Genomic DNA, 17,798 nt, shown 5'->3' with positions numbered 1-17,798 from the left:
CCAGCAATTCCCTATTTAGCCACGCAGGTCCCCTGGCCCTCTTCCTTGACTTCCTACGTGTCGGGATGCTCCAATCTTGAGCATGGAAAAAGCAATCCTTGAATGTCAACCAACTATCTTGGGCCCCTTTACCTTCAAGCAGCCTTGCCCATGGGATTTCCCCTAGCAATTGCTTGAAAAGGCCAAAGTTTGCCCTGCTAAAGTCCAGGGTTGCAATTCTACTTGGTATTCTACTAGTCCTACCACACAAGATCCTGAACTCCACCATCTCATGGTCGCTGCAACCAAGGCAGCCCTCAACCCTTACTGCTTCAACCAGATCCTCCTTGTTAGTGAGGATGAGATCCAGCAGTGCTCCTCTCCTGGTCGGCTCATCCACCATTTGCAGGAGGAAGTTATCATCCATACACTGGAGGAACCTCCTGGACTGAGGCTGGGTTGCCGAGTGGTCCTTCCAGCAAACATCAGGGAAGTTAAAATCCCCCACGACGACCACAGCCTGTGACTGTGAGGCTGCTCTCAGCTGCCTGTAGAAGGCCTCGTCAACTTCCTCACCCTGATCCGGTGGTCTGTAACAGACACCTACAGCAGTATCCCCCCTGCCAGCCTGCCCCTTAATTCTCACCCATAGACTCTCAACTCGCTCATCATCTGTCCCTGGACAGAACTCGGTCCATTGTAGTTCCTCCTGCACATAAAGAGCAACCCCACCACCCCGCCTGGCTGGCCTGTCTTTCCTGAAAAGGACATAGCCCTCCATGACTATATTCCAGTCATGTGAGCTGTCCCACCACGTCTCTGTAATTGCCACCAGATCATAGTCTCCTGACTTAACACAGGTTTCCAACTCCTCCTGCTTATTTCCCATGCTGCGCGCATTGGTGTACAGGCATTTCAGGGAGCGAGCTAAGCACACCGATTTCACCCTAGGATTATAGGAGGCCTCCCAGTCTTCATTAATTCTGGAGTGCTGCCCCACTGGGGCAAGCCCAGCTACAACCCCATCCCCCTTTGAATCTAGTTTAAAGCTCTCCAGCCTTACTTGGGGACAAACTATACTAATTTCTGGCATACTTGTTCACAACAGCTATTACTTCCTACACTGTTTTTCTAGTTCTACAGAATAAATTATATATTTTCAGCTACCATTAAGCTTACACAAGTAGGCCTATCTTTCTTACTCAAATAATTTATATACCCATAAATTACTGCAGCACCTTCACATATTTACATGCAAATATGTAGACACAAAAATTCTACTTCTGTGCATGTATAAGAAGTATAAAGTATATTTGGACAATATACACAGAACAGCAGATGCAAACTTAGACCATCTGATATGATCTTAAACATCTGGTGTAGGCTTTTATTTTTGGTAAATATTGATTTCTTCAAAATCCATTTTTAATATGTTTTTAACCAGCATTCCAACAGAGAGATATTTCATTAAACATTCTACTGGTGCAGAATCTAATTTTAAAATATTTACCATTTCATAATGTACACTTCCAATAACTTTGGCTTTGCTATCCAAACAGCCAGCAGGACATTCGTACCTAAGAAAATAAAATACAACTTGGTCTAAAATCCTGGGATTACAAAAAGGGAAAATACTGCAGCTCATGAACAAATAGAGCCTTTCAAAATAATCTCAGAATGACAACTGTAAAATTTACCATACCTATTGCAAGTTGTTCCTTTGCACTGATCTCTTAGCCTTACTTCACATGAAACAATCTGAGCTAAAACAAGCAAAAAGCAATTTCACTGCAATGAATTTGGTACTATGTAATTCAAATCTGTTGACCGCTTGCAAATTGGGTAAATTCCTTACACATTTGCTGTGTGCTTATTACTTCATTTTTCTCACTGTCATCAGTGCCTGTGGAGCCTGAAGGTGAATGAGCTCTTGGCCAGCTTTGTGTTGTTGCATCCTGGGCTTTGGATCGCTGCCGTTCAATCTCATTGGTTTCCTCTTCTGGCTCTTGGGGAGAATAAGGCCTTTCTGAATCATCTGTTTCAGAAAACAGGAGAGAAAATAAAAAAAATCTCAGGAAAAAAGAAACCAGTGTTTGTGGAATGTAAATCCCTTACCATGTTTTGGTAACATGGCTTTGTCCTCATAAAAAGGTGGATGAATAAAAGCAAGAAAGCAAGGAAAACTTTCCACTGCTTCATAATAAGACCTCAAAATTAATCATACATCTCAAGCATAAGACCTCAAAATTAATCATACATCTGAAGTATGTTTCTGATGTTAACAAAAGATAGATTTTTTATTTCTAGTACACACAGCACAACTGAAGTATGAAAATGCTCCTAACACTCCTGTTTTAGTATCTTTATGCCATCACAAAAACTAGAACAAATATGTCATCTCTATTATACAATCGTAAGAGTTCTATCAAGTTCATAGATAACTTGCAATTAAAGAAGCTGGTTTCATAAAAACATACATCTGAGAATTAAGCCTTCTATTCAAACATAATGAAAATAATTTTTAAATACTCATCACTGAGCAAAACCATAAGGAAGGTATTTTGTTACACGCATCCAGCTCTTATGGTCCATATGAACTTTCAAAATTTATTAAGAAGACCTGCCTAATTACTTGTACACAGGGTAAACAAATTAAAAAAAAAAGTAGCTTCATTATATTTTGTGTTTCAATCCTCTAAAGTATGAAAATTGCAAGAAGTTAATAACCATCCCAGCTGACATTTTAATTAGTAATATCTTCTAGGCTTGTTCTTGATATTCTTACAGTAATGCGCATGGCTACATGCCTGAGATAACATTTTCCTATAAACAAATGACTGCACAGGATCCCACTATAATTACAGATAGGCATACACATAGCAGAGACAGTCTACGTGTTTGTGTACTAAAAGCCCTCAATCAGCACTTAAATGATCAGGAGTTCAGCAAACTCCATTCCCTCTGGTGAGGCTCAGCCTCACAAATCATAATTACATGATCTCATTCAGCATAGAAAAAGTAGGCCCCTACCAGGTCTTTGGGAACATGCATAATATATTCTATTCCACTAGGGATAATGAGGAAAGAAGGCAAAATGAAAGTTGCATTTCTCTTCCCACTTATAGTTGTACTGTTGAAATAGAACATACCTTTGTAACAAAGATTTTCTCTGCAACCTCCTCCAAAACTAGGGGGACAAGCAGAACATGGGCGGCCAGGTTTATAAGGAGCATGACCCCACCAGTTACCCCTTTACACAAAAAATCATAAAAGAATAAATTAACAAAACATGGCTTAATAAATAAATAAATATATTAACATTAAACTGCATTTAGTATGTGGACAAATGATGAAAACCAGCAGACACTTAGCCTGTAACTTTGTTTTGATATTCCCAAGTAATAAGTGACAGTATAAGATGAAATGGCATCAAGCTGTACCAGGGGAGGTTTAGATTGAATATTAGGAAAAATTTCTTCACCGAAAGGGTTGTCAAGCATTGGAAGAGTCTGCCCAGGGAAGGGGTTGAGTTCCCATCCCCAGAGGTATTTAAAAGATGTGTAGCTGTGGCACTAAGTGACATTGTTCAGGGGCGGACTTGGCAGTGCTAGGTTTACCATTGAACTTGTTGATCAGGAGGGTCTTTCCAACCTAAATGATTCTCTGATTCCATGATTCTATACAAAATGCACATGAAGTAATTAAAAAGTCCATGCAGCAAAAACTGAAGTACTGCCATAAACTGCTGTTAAATTCTTTTTACTTATGCTGTTAAAATCTTTGGCATAGCACCTTAAGAGTAAACTCCCCAACTACACGAGCTCAGGCTCTGCTTTCCTAAAAGGAATATCCTATAGAATTTGATCTTAACCATGGGCTTCATGTTACACATTCCTTAAAGTCACACTGGGGAGATAGATACATTTATTTTTCAGACAAATATCACACTACAACAAAGATCTCTGATGTTGGATGCTAAAACACAGGCCAGAAAACTGAAAATCAGAGTATTTGTGCAGGCAAAAGCTGCATTTGGAAAAATGCTCTACTTTGTAAGAGCACAAAAACCAGAAAACCCAGACTGATTTCCTTTCAGATTTCCTGTATTATGGTAAAGTATCTTGCCCCCTCAAGATATTTTTGGGTGTCAGCCTACTTACTTAGGAGAGTAATTGCATACAAGATAGACTGCTTTTGGCCAAATCTGCCCCCAGATGTTCATGTTGTGACACAAATTAATTGCACAACCAATTCTGCTACTTGTAGCCCAAACAACCTATGGGAAAATGAAAGAGAAATAATTGTGAAAACCAAAGCTGATTAACACAAAATCAAAACTCTCAACTTCAACATATAAAACTCAAATCACAAAAGTGATGTTAAATTCAACTCTGTTATAAATGGGTTGAAGTGACCTAATTACAACTGTCAAAAGGCCATTCGGTTATATCCTTGCTAGAAAGAAAACCTTTCCGTTCATAAAAATGACATGGCTCTCATTTTACATAAATGGTCTAAGCATGTATTTGAAAGTGTAGAAAAATATTTACAAAACATGATCTGAAGAACTGATTCTTGGAATTACATTAACAGATAATCATGTTTTAGAAGTTAGCTTCCTATACCCTGCAGCTCTCAGTACAATCTGAGGACCCACAGGGGTTTAGGTTGGTTAGACTGAGAGAACAGATGTTTGTCAGCAGTGAAAGCAGGTAACATAAATGATAAAGCTATTCAGAGAAACCACTAATAAACCAGAAAGACTCAAATTCGGATTTTAAATGAATATGCTTTTATGCCATTGTAATCTAAGGTGGCTGTGCTCCTTTATGCATCTGTTGAAACAATTTTCATTACAGATCTCAAAATAATCTGAATTACAAAGTCTGTAATGTTAAAATTAGACAAATATGACAGGTGGTAAATTTGTATTAATTCAAGATAAGACAACTGTGTAGTTTCAGCAAGACTTAGGAGTTGATAGAGATAGGTACTGTGAAGAATTAGTACCACAAAGAACCATATATATGCATTGTAGATTTCCCATGCAGCTGATAAGTGTAATTACAGGTATTTTTACAGAAATGGTAAATAAACACATGGAGGTATTTTTGTCTTAAAATTGCCTACAATTGTAAATTGCTCAAGTAAACAAAATAAATATTTTTAAATTAATCATTCTGAAGTTTTCTAATATTATATTGAAAATTACATGTGGATCATGTGTTTTCAATTCACTGAAAATACAACTGATTCCCCTCTGGAAAAATTCAGGTTAGGCATGCAGATCTCAGAAGTACCAAATAAAATGGTTCTTATCCAATTTAAAAATCTTGCTAAGGTTAAAGTAGCATGTTAAAAAAACTGTTGTTTGAGCTGAGGAATTCACCTCATAAAACTTTTTTTCTCTTTTTAAAATATGTGTTTCTTCAGCATACTACAGAAAGAAGTACCAACATACCAGCAACAGAGACTAGATTCTGTAAAGTGCATTGAGCAGTAACACTCAGTTCAACACGGGTTTATGAGCTTTTTCCTTAATCCTATTAAGGAAGTGGTATTAATGAGGACGGAATCTAAAGATTTGTATAACCCTACTCTATGTCACCGCTACCCAATGATTGTAACTATGGAGTCTAATAAACAACAAGTCCCATTTGTGCTTTAGTGCAATGGTATATGCTGCAAGATTAATGTTCTACATTGTTATACAGTAACATATCTGGAAGTCTTGACCACTCTTTTCCATAGCTGACAAAACCCAAACCCATCTACATACCTGTGTGTAATGTGTACAAACAGGACCAGAGCATTTGTAAGGACAATACGGGTTGCATTCATGAGGATAGGGATACGTGAAATCTCTCACTTCATCATACCATGCTTGGACATGAAATGTTGGAGGTCTGTACCTATGAAAGCCAGTAGTAGTCTATTAGATCATTCAAAAGTTGTAGCTTCTATTATTCCCCCTTTAAGTAACATGCAAGTTTTGTTAGATTTCTAAAAAATATAGTATGAAACAGTATCTCAAACTACCTTCCCCAGTGTGCACCTAAATTCTGTCCAATTGATGGAAGAAGGCTTGCAGGCCCATGCTCCCATAGACAGGTTTCAGCCCACGATTCTGCAGATCTCTCCAGTTCTGTGTCCCATGTCTGAAATTTGAAAGGAAAGAAAGGTACACCTTCTTAGAAATATGTATCTCCTACTTTAAAAACAACAAAACAGGATTGTCCGTTTTTGAAGCCTCTGTTACTAGCCAGGGCAGAGGAATAAATAAAAGAGTAAGACTTGACAATTGTATGCAAATTTGTGTTACATAAGAAAGAAAAAACATTTTCACCAGAAGGAAAAAAAAAAACCAGTTTTAACCCCTTCACAGCAGTTCCTTTAGGAAGCATGTGAAGCAATGCTGCAATGAATAAAGCACAAATATGAAACTGAAAGACTTAGTTCAACTTTCGAGGCTATATTAAGTGCATTTTCTGTCTTGTGAGAGTTCTTTTTAGTAATAGGTACTTTTCTTAGCCAAAAGGATGTTATCCAGCACACTTTCAACATAAGGCTTTACTTCCTCTAAACCAACAGTATATCTGAAATGAAAGTGATTTTCTCTCCCTCTTCTATAATCAGCTTTTGTTGAAATAATACAGCGCAAACACAAAATATGAAAAACAGAGTAAGATTGTCATTAACAGATTTTTATGACAGATTGGTAAAAAAGGCATTCATGTTAGCAAGAGGCATGCTTAGGATAAGTTAAAGATTATCAATTATTGTTCCTCAAAATTACTTATTCTTTTATTCTTTAAGGGACATGGAAGAATAGGCTTATAGCTGAAAGGCAAATGCAAGTTTATTTCTTTTAAAAGCATACTACAAATGTACTCCTACTGCAAGAAATTATACAATACTATGTATGCACATTTTCACTGTGCTAAACTGCGGTTTGCTCAAAGTGGTCCCTGTTGTGCAAAGTCTCCATACCACTGCTGGACTTTTAACAACTCCTGTAGTTGCAGATACAGTTTCTAGATACTTGACTATCTGATATCAATGCTCAGGTTAGGAAACTGAAACACTTCCAGGAAGGAAACACTTTTCCTGATAGAGCCTCAATTACTTCATCATAAGTTCAGACTGAATTTCTAAATCAACACTAATTCAGTGTTTCCAAAACCAAATCTCCATGCAGACACTGGAGATCATGTCTAAGCCAAAGAATACACAAACATAAAAGACAAATTCCATGTGCTAAAATTTATTTTTCTAATTATTTTGACATGCAGTTTTTCCCCTTATTAATCAGATTACTCATTAAAAATAAATATATCCTTGGTTATGCAAGACCATGATTATGTAAAGACTTTAATATAACTCAGTTTAATCCTAGCATATCTGTTCTTGCTTCTCTTCAGAAGTCTCTCATGCATTGAATTAGATTTTATTACTATCATCAGCAGTTACAAAATTTATAGGGTCCATTTTGACTCACAAAATGCAACATTTATTTTGACAGCATGTAATAATGACACAATAAAGCTTTTAACACGCATATGGATACGAACCCCGCTGACTCTAAACAGTAGGAATTTTCTGTTTACCCTACTGGGCCAGTATTTCAGTGTCATATGCCACAGCATTCTTTAATCTCCTTAAGAAAATATTCTAATCTTAAAACAGAAAGTTTTATATGACAGTCTGTACAAATCTTTTCCCTTTCTTTGTTTCACCATTATTAATAGTTCTTCTTTCTATTGTACCCACTGTAAAAACCATCAAGATTAGCACACTTTTCCACATATATGTTTTGGTCTTATAAATGATAGGCTTCAATATTCTGTAATAAAATCATGAGACTGTAACATTTTGAAATATAAGCCACTATCATTTGTCTTTGCTGAATATATTATATGACACTGTCAGATTAAAATCCTGTAATACTTAGATTTAGCTCTGAATATGAACAAGTCATAAAGTTAATATATTTCCCAAATAATTGCTCTTTAAGAATGGTTTTACCAACCAGGTTCTGAAATACAGATACAGGGTAAATTAGACTTACATTAGACCAAAATGCAGGCAACCTGCTCATTTTTAGAAATTCCTACCTCCAAAGCCAGCTAAAATTTCTTGTAGCTCTTATAAATCTCAGAATACCACAATCTATTCTCTGGTAAAGCATCCCCTTACATTTTCAACTCTTAAAACAGCAGTTGTGGATAAAGAAATTGTACTGTTGTGGGTATTTTTCTCCACAAAACTTTCAAAACATTTTATGCAGCTATTTTAAGTGAAATAATGATTTTTTGAAGTTAAGCTAGGCAGTCAATAATAGCTGCTTGAATCAGTTCCTCAAGCTTGTGAAGTAGTTACCTTTAACAAAATTTTCTTTTAAAGAATGATGATAGCTATGCATGACAGAGCCATCCAGAACTCTGCAAGAATAGCTTTCTGATGAAAAACTTAAATTCAATCCTCCTGACAGATGAGCACCCACACTCCAAGGTACTGTTGAGAGTGGATGCCTTTCAAAAAGCTGCTTCTGCTTCTCTGCCTTCACACACACTATGAAATATTGTCCTTACTCTCCCTTGCTTTGCCTACCCAGAGATAAGCACACTTCTAAGTTTCTAGTCCACAACCTTAGATGGAGTAAAGAAATAATCTTCATGACTAAGCAGATGGAATGCAGCAAAGCTCTTTGCACAAAGCATAGAGCAGGAGATAATATCAACAATGAGACTGGGGTATTTGGGTATTTTTACCCATTGCAGTCATTCCTGACTGCACAAAAGGTTAGTACATCAGCCAAGAGGAGCCAACTCCAGGTTTTTGAAGAATGGGTCTATGTGCATGAGATTATATCAAGTAGGAATCTGCACAAGTAATTAAGCAAAAAAGGTCGTAGCTTAAGGCTCACCATTAAGTAATCACCCTATTTCTTTTTATGTTAAGAGTTTTAATTTGTCCAATTAGTGCTTTCTGTGGTTTTTATTTACTACTGTTTATGGTGAAGTGAGCCTCATCATAGTGCACTTTCCTTGTAGCAGATTCATTATTGATTCTGCTCTGGTGTCCATTAAGACAGTGATAACACCATCCTTCCTTGATCACTGTGTCCATCATAATGACAGGTCTAATGACAGGAACTTCACAAAAGACATCAGTTTATGACATATATGAAAGAAGAACAGGAAAGAATGAAGTAATGGGAATGTTAGAGGTCAACTAATCATAATTTCTGGTAGTTTTCATTGAAAACAAAAAAATATAATTCTCCAATAGATAAAACCAATTTTTGTTTCAACTGAAATTTTTCAATTTTCCTTTCTCTAATCAAACTTTAAAAGTGTTATAATAGACTAGACAAATGTTGTTCATTGGCACTAATCTAAAACAGCTTTAGCTAATCTTTGTAACAATGGAGAAAGAAGATGATTTTTAAAACTTGAGTAATTCATATTTCAGTACCTTTGTACAATGCCTGTAATATTATTTCATGGGAACTGTCTCATATATCAGAATTTAAATTTAGGAATTAGAAGACAGGTTATCTTTTTATAAAAAATACAACATGAAATCTCAAAGCATACATTTCATGCACTCATTTAAGTTTAATCATTCAAAATTTTGATGAGAAATTGTGAATAAAAAGTTTTATGATAAAAATAATCAGAAATCTTACAGTAAATAGTTGCTGTTTTATAAGGATTGAATTAACTCAGTCATACTGCATAACTCAAACACACAGTATCAACAAATAACCTCAACTGCAACATGTTCCGAGACGTGAATCAGATGTCAAAAGCCTTGCATATATGTATTTTGGGTTCGCAGCAAATGATGCAACTTGTCTTGCTTTCCTCCTCAACGCATGTACTACACAACCAAGACAGCTATTCAGGACATTTTCTCTCTGCGCCATAGAGGAAAGGACCCATTCATTTATTCTTCAGCCTTTAACACCTAAACCCCTTATTTTTAGTGCACACAGAAAAACTACCTGACATGGATGCCATGCACATACACCTAGCACAGTCTGTCATAAGAAAAAACTGCTATTATCCTGCCAGCCAATGCTTAATTTGATCCAGTTTTTCAGATGAGTTCATGAAACCTACAGTACAACTTACCATTGTTACTTCTTCAAGACTACGTTAGAGTTTAAATGTGCTCAAATAGAGATGAAATATTAGATACAGAATGGAATAGAATAGATTAATGTCTCTCTAGTTACGGCCAGGTCCGTAAGTTTTTAAACCTGTTACATGACTTGTAAAAGCCAAGAATGCGTGACTTGTAAGATAAAGTCTGCAGACTGCAGTTGTAAGAAGTTAATTTGTTATACACATACAGTTGCCAGTGAAAGCTGAAATTAGGAAAGATTCAAAGCCTAAGTATGATATAGAAAGGAGATAATGGGATCAACTTTTCACAGAATGAAATTTCACTTTTCAAATTATTTACATATGCAGAAGGTTAGAAAGCACTGAACCAAAGGCTATCTTGATAATTTTAAGATGAGAAAATGTAGTTTATAAGATAGCTGGATTTGTAACGATAGCCCTGTATTCAACAGTATCATGGAAGAAACTATGGAACTAAAGAGACTGTAGTGCACAAAATGGTGTAGCACATACCATTTTCTTAGTCTTGGATATTGTCATGGTTTAAGACCAGCCATGCAGCTCATTCACTCACTCCCCCTGCTTCTTCCCCCAGCTCCCAGAGGGATGGGGAGGAGAACTGAAAGAATGTAACTCCCACTGGCTGAGATAAGAACAGTCCGGTAACTAAGGTATAACACAAATTACTACTGCTACCACCAATAATAATAATGATAAAGGAAATAACAAGGGAAGAGAATACAATATCACCCGCTGACTGATAAGACCCCGCCCAACCCAAGCAGTGATCTAGCCCTTCTGGGTAACTCTCATTTATTCATCCTGGCCATGACATGCTGTGGTATGGAATACCTCTTTGGTTAGTTTGGGTCAGGTGTCCTGCCTCTGCTTCCTCCCGGGTTCCCCTCCTCCCTGGTAGAGCATGAGGCTCAGAAAGTCCTTGGTCAGACACAACATTTGAGCAGTAACTAAAAACATCAGCATTATCAGTGCTGTTCCCAGGCCGAAAGTTAAAAACACAGCAATGCACCAGCTATTAAGAAGGAGAAAAAATGACTTCTACTGCTGAACCCAGGACAGATATGCATTGGTTTGTACCTGTCTTGCCCTCTGGTGTCCAAAGTGCAACATGAAATTCTCAAAAAAGGTGCAGATGTAAACTTGCTCTATATGAGAGGGAGGGAAAGAGAGGTACATAACTAGGTAGCTATGACCACTCTGACATCATGATAATGGATGAGAAAAAAAAACTTCTTTTCTCCCCATCTCTGCAATAGCTGTCTACTAGAGGAAGTAGTCTCTTCCCATTGCAAGGTAACATGTTTTGGTCTTTACAGTTAGCATCATCCTCATATAAAAACCAAGGGTCAAGGCTCAGTGCTGCTCAAGACTTAATTTTATCATCTACTCTGAATAGTCTACCACTCACAAGGCATCATAGACAGCTCAGATGCTTCTGCTATCCACAACAGCATACCCAAATAGCAAAACTGCTATTTTAAAAGCTATTTCACCTAAGCCACTACACACAGCAGGAGCATTGGCTAAGTTTTCAGTCCCTGCAAACACCTATTTTACTGTAAGAGAAAAATATTTTGTTCTATATACTTCAGCCTTACAGTATCAGAAGTGTGTTCCTGCTTCAGCTTTGGAAAACAACTTGTGTATCATCTGAGTTATTATTTATGCTATTTCTACTGCATTTCTTAGATTTCACACCAATCTAATATCTACTATATAAAACATTCACTTTCATGTAGACAGCAGCCTGAAAACAATGCTAATCTTTTAGACTGGGTTGCAATACCACCATGACTGAACTCAAAGTGAATTAGGGTTTGGTTTGTTGTTGTTTTTTTTTTTTTTAATTTAGAACAGGAATGTGCTTTGGAAATGGAACTCCTGATCACTCCCACTTACTGTGTATCACAGAGCACTCCTGGAGTACAAACTGGATCTCTTCCAGCTAAAATGCAAGGTGTGCTCTAGGAGTGCATCTAACACTTTGCAGTGGTTCATGGGTATTCAGTCCACACAGATTAATCCCAGTTCAAAATAAAAACCACTGAAATACAGACAGCATGAATGTCAAGCCCTCAGCACCAGTTCTTTTGCTCTACATACCTGCTCCTGTGGCACCACAACACTCACTAACACAGGCACTGCCTTCATCAGTATCCTATTAAAACCCAGTGCAACATCAAAGACATACCCATATATTAGGCGCTAGCAGCATTACACAAACTTTCCACATGTGCTAGATCAGTTGAAGCTAAAAACCAGGTTTTCCACCACCCAGGTGGCAGATTAAACTGAATGGTAATAACAGTTACCAACTCCAGCTGCCCACTCTTCTTCTACCCCAGAAGGTTACAAGTTTTACAGCAGGAATGTTGCATGCAATAAGGATCTTCTGAATGCTTCTGGTTTATCACGTTAAAATAAACCGCATCTAACACCAGCTTAGCTTTATGGACTGGACTACAAACTGCGGTATTTAACCTCTGTCAACATGGGGTTCAAGTAGCGCGTAGACTGAAACTAATGCTCTGCTTATGGCGGAGCTGACGTTTCTGTGAGGATACCTCATATTAAATTACAATTCATCACCAGCCAAACTAATCACTCCACACAGGGATTAACCTCCCCTGAATTTAAACAGCCTTAAAGCAGATACCTACATCTGAGCTAATTATCCAAATTACCTTTGCAGTTACACAGACAAGTAAGCATCTGTAGAGGGAGGTAATTTTAGCTACCCACCTTTAATTGAGATAAACTGTGTGTTGGAAATTCTCAGTTTTCTCTACTAATTATAAAAAAAGACTGGCTCAAATGAAGACATATACACCACAGGCATCAAAAGCTTGTGGTGGTAGATGACTCCCACCATTTCTGTTGTATGAGCGTTAGATCAAATAAGTACATTCCCATCCAAAGTGTTAAGTGAGCCTACCAATTATACCAACCAGTACTGCAACAGAACTGAAGACCCCAGTAGTTCAAAAAACGTTTTCCAGTGAAAAAGTAAAATAAAATAAAATAAAACGGGATAACATTTTAATTGGAGAGGCTTTCATGTATGTAGGAAGGAAGAAAAAAATATATGGAATGGGACTATACAGAAAGAAAAGAAAAAAGCTAAAATTTAAGCTCAGGAAAGATGGAAAAGTAAGTACCATCAGGCACCACTGAAAGTAAACATTTACCATGGCATAGTATAAATACCTCATTGCTGTATATATTCTAAATATAGAGAGTGGTAAAGTAAATACCACAGTACAGTATGGGTATTTATTTACTTTTTAATAGAATCCACTGTATTCTTTAATGACACTGAGAACAAAAAAAAAAAAAAAGGAAAGATGAAACATAGAATGAGAAATGCCATGAGCAAAGTAAGCCAGAAATACAGTCAAGAACTAGAAATCAGCTGCAGGGCACCAGTGCAAAGTGACAGAAAGGTACAACTGAAAATTACTTCAGAAGACTGATGTTGACTGTATCTATCTAGCTTCTTCCTCTAAGCCAGAATCAAATATATGTGTATTATCCCTATTTTTAAATCAAAACTAGCAACAACATTTTCGGAATAATAGTTAATTTTCTTCTGGAATATTTTTATTGTAAGAGTAAAGAGGATTTCCTTGGTATGCCACCCAAACCTCCTGTCCTGCAATGCTGGAATGCTAGCTGATGTTTTATTGCCAAGGAAAAAAGAAATCACCCTCTCTCCTGTTAACAACCTTCATTTATTTCCCAAATTAAACAAATTCAGCTGCTTCATTCCTTCACTTTTACACCTAAAGCACATATGCTGTCTTTATAATTAATCCCTCTCATTCCTTCTAGAATGGCTAGACCATTCTTAAAAAATGACTAAAACTGGATACTGCATTTCAGACAAGGTCTCACCAGCTTCACATGGAGAAGTCTCCTTTCAAAGACTGCTCCCTTATACTAATTTTTAAATTTTAAATCAGTGCGACTCCTGTATCTTCTTACTGCAGTGTTACCTCTACGTTTTATTCCTTATATCTTGCCTGTTTGATTTCTTCCTTATTCCATAACTTGCAGTTAAACTTCATCATGTTGGTTCCAAACCACTACTCCCACTTCTCAAGTTCTAATTTATCGTGTTTTCTGAAACAATCCTAACCTGCGCCCATGTTAATGTCTTCTGCAATTTTCAAGTGTATTCTTTAAGTGTATGCTCACACAAGTCATAACCCAAGTGCTTACCCAAATGGCATGGGCTCCAGAAGCAGCAACACCTTCAATCATCTGCCAGTTTAACAGGGAGCTTGTCAATTTTCACTTGCAAAAATGTCAGGGTGAAGAGTGTCAAAAGCTTTCCAGGGTCAAAAATATGACACCTACTACTCCCCTCTGCTACACTATGCTGGTTAATTAGTGGGTCATATAAAAAAAAAAAAAATAGATTGGCTTGATATGGTTTCTTCTTGATGAACAGACATTGGCAGTTTTCATCAGCTTGGCTTTCAGTTATGGTTAGGTGAGGCATTTTGATCCATACCAAGGCTGCTGAATGAAATCCATAGAAACTAATGAGAATTAGCACATGACTGAGATGCTTACTTTCAGCCATTTGAGTATGAAAAAAATGTGGCCTCTGTACAAGCTCAAGATCCCTTACAGAATACAGCAGAGTGACCACAAAAGCTCAGGAGTACTGAAACACGAGACAATTCTCCTTGAATATACAAAAACAACCACACTGACTAGTACTGATACATCCTTTAAGCAAAAAGAAAGAGAATAGCTGAAATTGTTAAACTTTATACTACCAAGAAAGTTAGGCACCTATTTTTCATTGGAGAACTACTACCTGTCTAGAAATAAAACAGTAAGGACTTTACATGCTACCATGTGGCGGACTAGAGTTTATAGAGCTTTAACTGGGCAGAGATCCCTGAACATACCTTGAGGTTTCAGCCACTTTTCTGGACAAAAGTAAGAAGCAGGAAAACTGTGGCTTTTGCCTGGAAACATGAAAGTGGTATACAGCCAAAAATATTGTTCCCCAACACTGAATACATTGCATCAATATTTAGAAGTATCTCCCTATTAGAGTTTCATGTGTTTGAGCTTTTTGTGTTCAAAAGTAAAACCAGGAATAGGAACCAGCAGACATGACTAATCACATTTAATTCTGTGTGTACCCAAAGCATGTTAAAAAAACCTTGCTGGAATATTCAGCTTTCCAAGGTGTTCTGAAACAGTGCATTTATTTTGCTACTTTTTAAAAGTACTGCATAAAGACTTTCTATTAGAACATGACTAAATACCTATTCACTTCTAAATTCTGACACAAATGGAAAAGAAGCAAGAGTGTAAACACTGATCTTGATTTCTGAGTTTTGTTGATTGTTGAATTATGAATTACACACATTCATTACAAATAGTAATCATAAATATTTATAGCTAATCACAAATTGACCAGAGTATGGGTCCTTACCTCAAATCCTAGTAGTGACTGCTACGATAAACCAGCTATAATTGATTGCTTTCATACAGCAGTTTTAGAGATGCTACAGAATTTCCTGGACTTTGAACAGGAATTAGCCACAGTATCTCAAACATGTGTCACAGTGAATCCTTTGAGAAGATGACCACTGTAATCTGACATAAGTGAATTGAACTTACTGCCATAAAGCACCCATTGATCATATGTGACTTGTTACGACTGTTAGAAATATGTTTAAATAAAACCTAAAAAAAAAAAAAAAAAGGAAAGAAAAAAGACTTAATAAATGTATTAAAGGAGTTCTTGATCATTTGGAGATCCAACAGGGAATTGAGGGCAAATATACTGTGGTATCTATCAGGCAGCCAAAATTCTGTATTTAATGAGTGAAATAGCCTCAATAGAAACTTATCTTCCTTCATTATAAAATAAAAAACATCCTCTGTATGGACAGAAGACAGTCTTCTTAATAAATCACACTTTTCTAACTATGGCAGTCATTGTACTTAAGCCAAATCTAAAGTTGAGGATAAATTCATATCTACCATTTCAATGAAATTGTTAAAAAAATAAGTATTTTGCATCTGTTAAAAAAAAATCTTAAGTTAAAGAAGATTCCCAGGCAGGTATCATCATAAAGACTAAGGCTACATGGAGATACTTTTATAAATCTTATTGATTCTGTGTTCAGACTGTATTTTGTATTTAAGCTCTTATACTACTACTACTGATTAACTTTTAATAATATTTTTGATATGGAGGATGAAGAATGCCTCTGACAGCAAAAATACAAGATGAACATTTTCTGTCCTATGTTGTTAATTATTTTGGGAAGGCTCCCTTAAACTTTGAGACAGTGAGCCTTTCTGCTATTTTCCACTTTCAGTTTCTTTGCTTGGAGTTGCTTAGTTGTTGTTGGCATTACATCAGTAAAAGTCATACCACGGACTTATCCACTTGCTTTCTTGGACACTTCACATTGCACAATCCTTTGCTAAAACTGCCAGACAGAATAAGAGCATAAGTCAACGTCAATGTATTCTTTGATGCAGTGTCAACAGCCTTTGAGCACAGGCAGAGGAGCTGAAGCACTTCCACCAACCTTTGAAGTGGAGCAGAAAAGTGGAAAACCAGAGGGAAAGCAGGCAGGTTCACTCTAAAAGAGGTGCCCTGTTCCTGGCACCCAAAGTGCTCTCCAGACACTTGAGGGATTCCACAAACCAAAGTCCTCCACTCGAAAGGAACATGAATGGTTTTTTACCAAGTGTCCCTCAAGAGTTTTGGCAAAATGGACAAGATACGCTAAACAGAGACATGAACAAGTTTTGTCAGAAAGGTCTAGGAAATTTAACAGGGCACTTCTATTCAGCACATAAAAGTTCACCAAAATGTGTAAGTGCACTACACTAAAATGTGTAAAGTACACTACAAGGCTTTCCTTCATTTTTCCTAATGCTATTTCAGTTCTCCTAAGTATACTACAGACAAAAAAATCTCAGCTGGAAGCTGAGAGATAGAGAGAGAAACTTCTACCTTCAGACTTATGCAGATCATAGGATCTAAAAGCATCACAAAACAGCCAATAATTTATTTCTATAGCTGTTCAGTCACTATGGTGACATGAAAGTTCCATTATTATTCATGGAACAGCTCCACCTGCTATTGAGTTCATATGATCAAAAGTCCAATGGGTTGTATTTAAATACAGAAGGAATATGCCTGAGGAAAAAATAGAAAAATCTGAATGAGAAGTATTTACAGTCACTACTAATATTCTTCTGAAGTTTTCATGAAGTTACTGAAATGGAAAGGCAAACCTTTAAGCCTCTTAAAATGTAAGGCCCCTCAGGAGTCATGAGTCAGTCATGATTTCGAAAGGAGTATCATGGTATCAGCACTTTCATCAGATCATTATCAATTTTTAAAATTAAGACCTTCAGAGGTATTATAGCAACACAAAGTAAGAATATTTTTTTCTTCTGTAAACAAAATATGGATTCAGTACTGATTCAGATACACACCCATAACTGCCCTTAAGAACCATGCAGCTATAGCAAATAAATTACTGCATTCTGAACTTTTTGAAAAGTACCTCTAGAAGACTGTATTTTCTTCACAAGGTTTGCAAAATAAAACTTTATAGAAGCAAAGCACAAGCTTTTCAATGACTTCCCTAGCATTTATCAGCAGGATTAGAA

The 17,798-nt window shown here is 36.7% G+C and overlaps 1 protein-coding gene across 4 annotated transcripts in view; it reads right to left on the bottom strand.

The window, feature by feature from the left end:
* Window positions 1-17,798, bottom strand: part of CRISPLD1 (cysteine rich secretory protein LCCL domain containing 1) — a 41,261-nt gene that overhangs the window by 17,064 nt on the left and 6,399 nt on the right. For all 4 annotated transcript variants that reach the window (XM_057426208.1, XM_057426207.1, XM_057426206.1 and 1 more), the window contains 7 exons: window positions 6,019-6,137; window positions 5,759-5,891; window positions 4,140-4,255; window positions 3,129-3,229; window positions 1,835-2,014; window positions 1,682-1,742; window positions 1,490-1,556 (listed from right to left, as the gene is read on the bottom strand). In XM_057426208.1, the coding sequence (XP_057282191.1) occupies window positions 1,490-1,556; window positions 1,682-1,742; window positions 1,835-2,014; window positions 3,129-3,229; window positions 4,140-4,255; window positions 5,759-5,891; window positions 6,019-6,137 (777 nt within the window). The remainder of the gene's footprint in view (window positions 1-1,489; window positions 1,557-1,681; window positions 1,743-1,834; window positions 2,015-3,128; window positions 3,230-4,139; window positions 4,256-5,758; window positions 5,892-6,018; window positions 6,138-17,798) is intronic.

The sequence above is a fragment of the Pezoporus wallicus genome, unplaced genomic scaffold (assembly GCF_028554395.1).
Source record: "Pezoporus wallicus isolate ANWC-B61680 ecotype Strahan unplaced genomic scaffold, APGP_CSIRO_Pwel_v1 contig_4131, whole genome shotgun sequence".
NCBI lineage: Eukaryota > Metazoa > Chordata > Aves > Psittaciformes > Psittacidae > Pezoporus > Pezoporus wallicus.
This window is presented reverse-complemented; position numbering and strand designations above follow the sequence as displayed.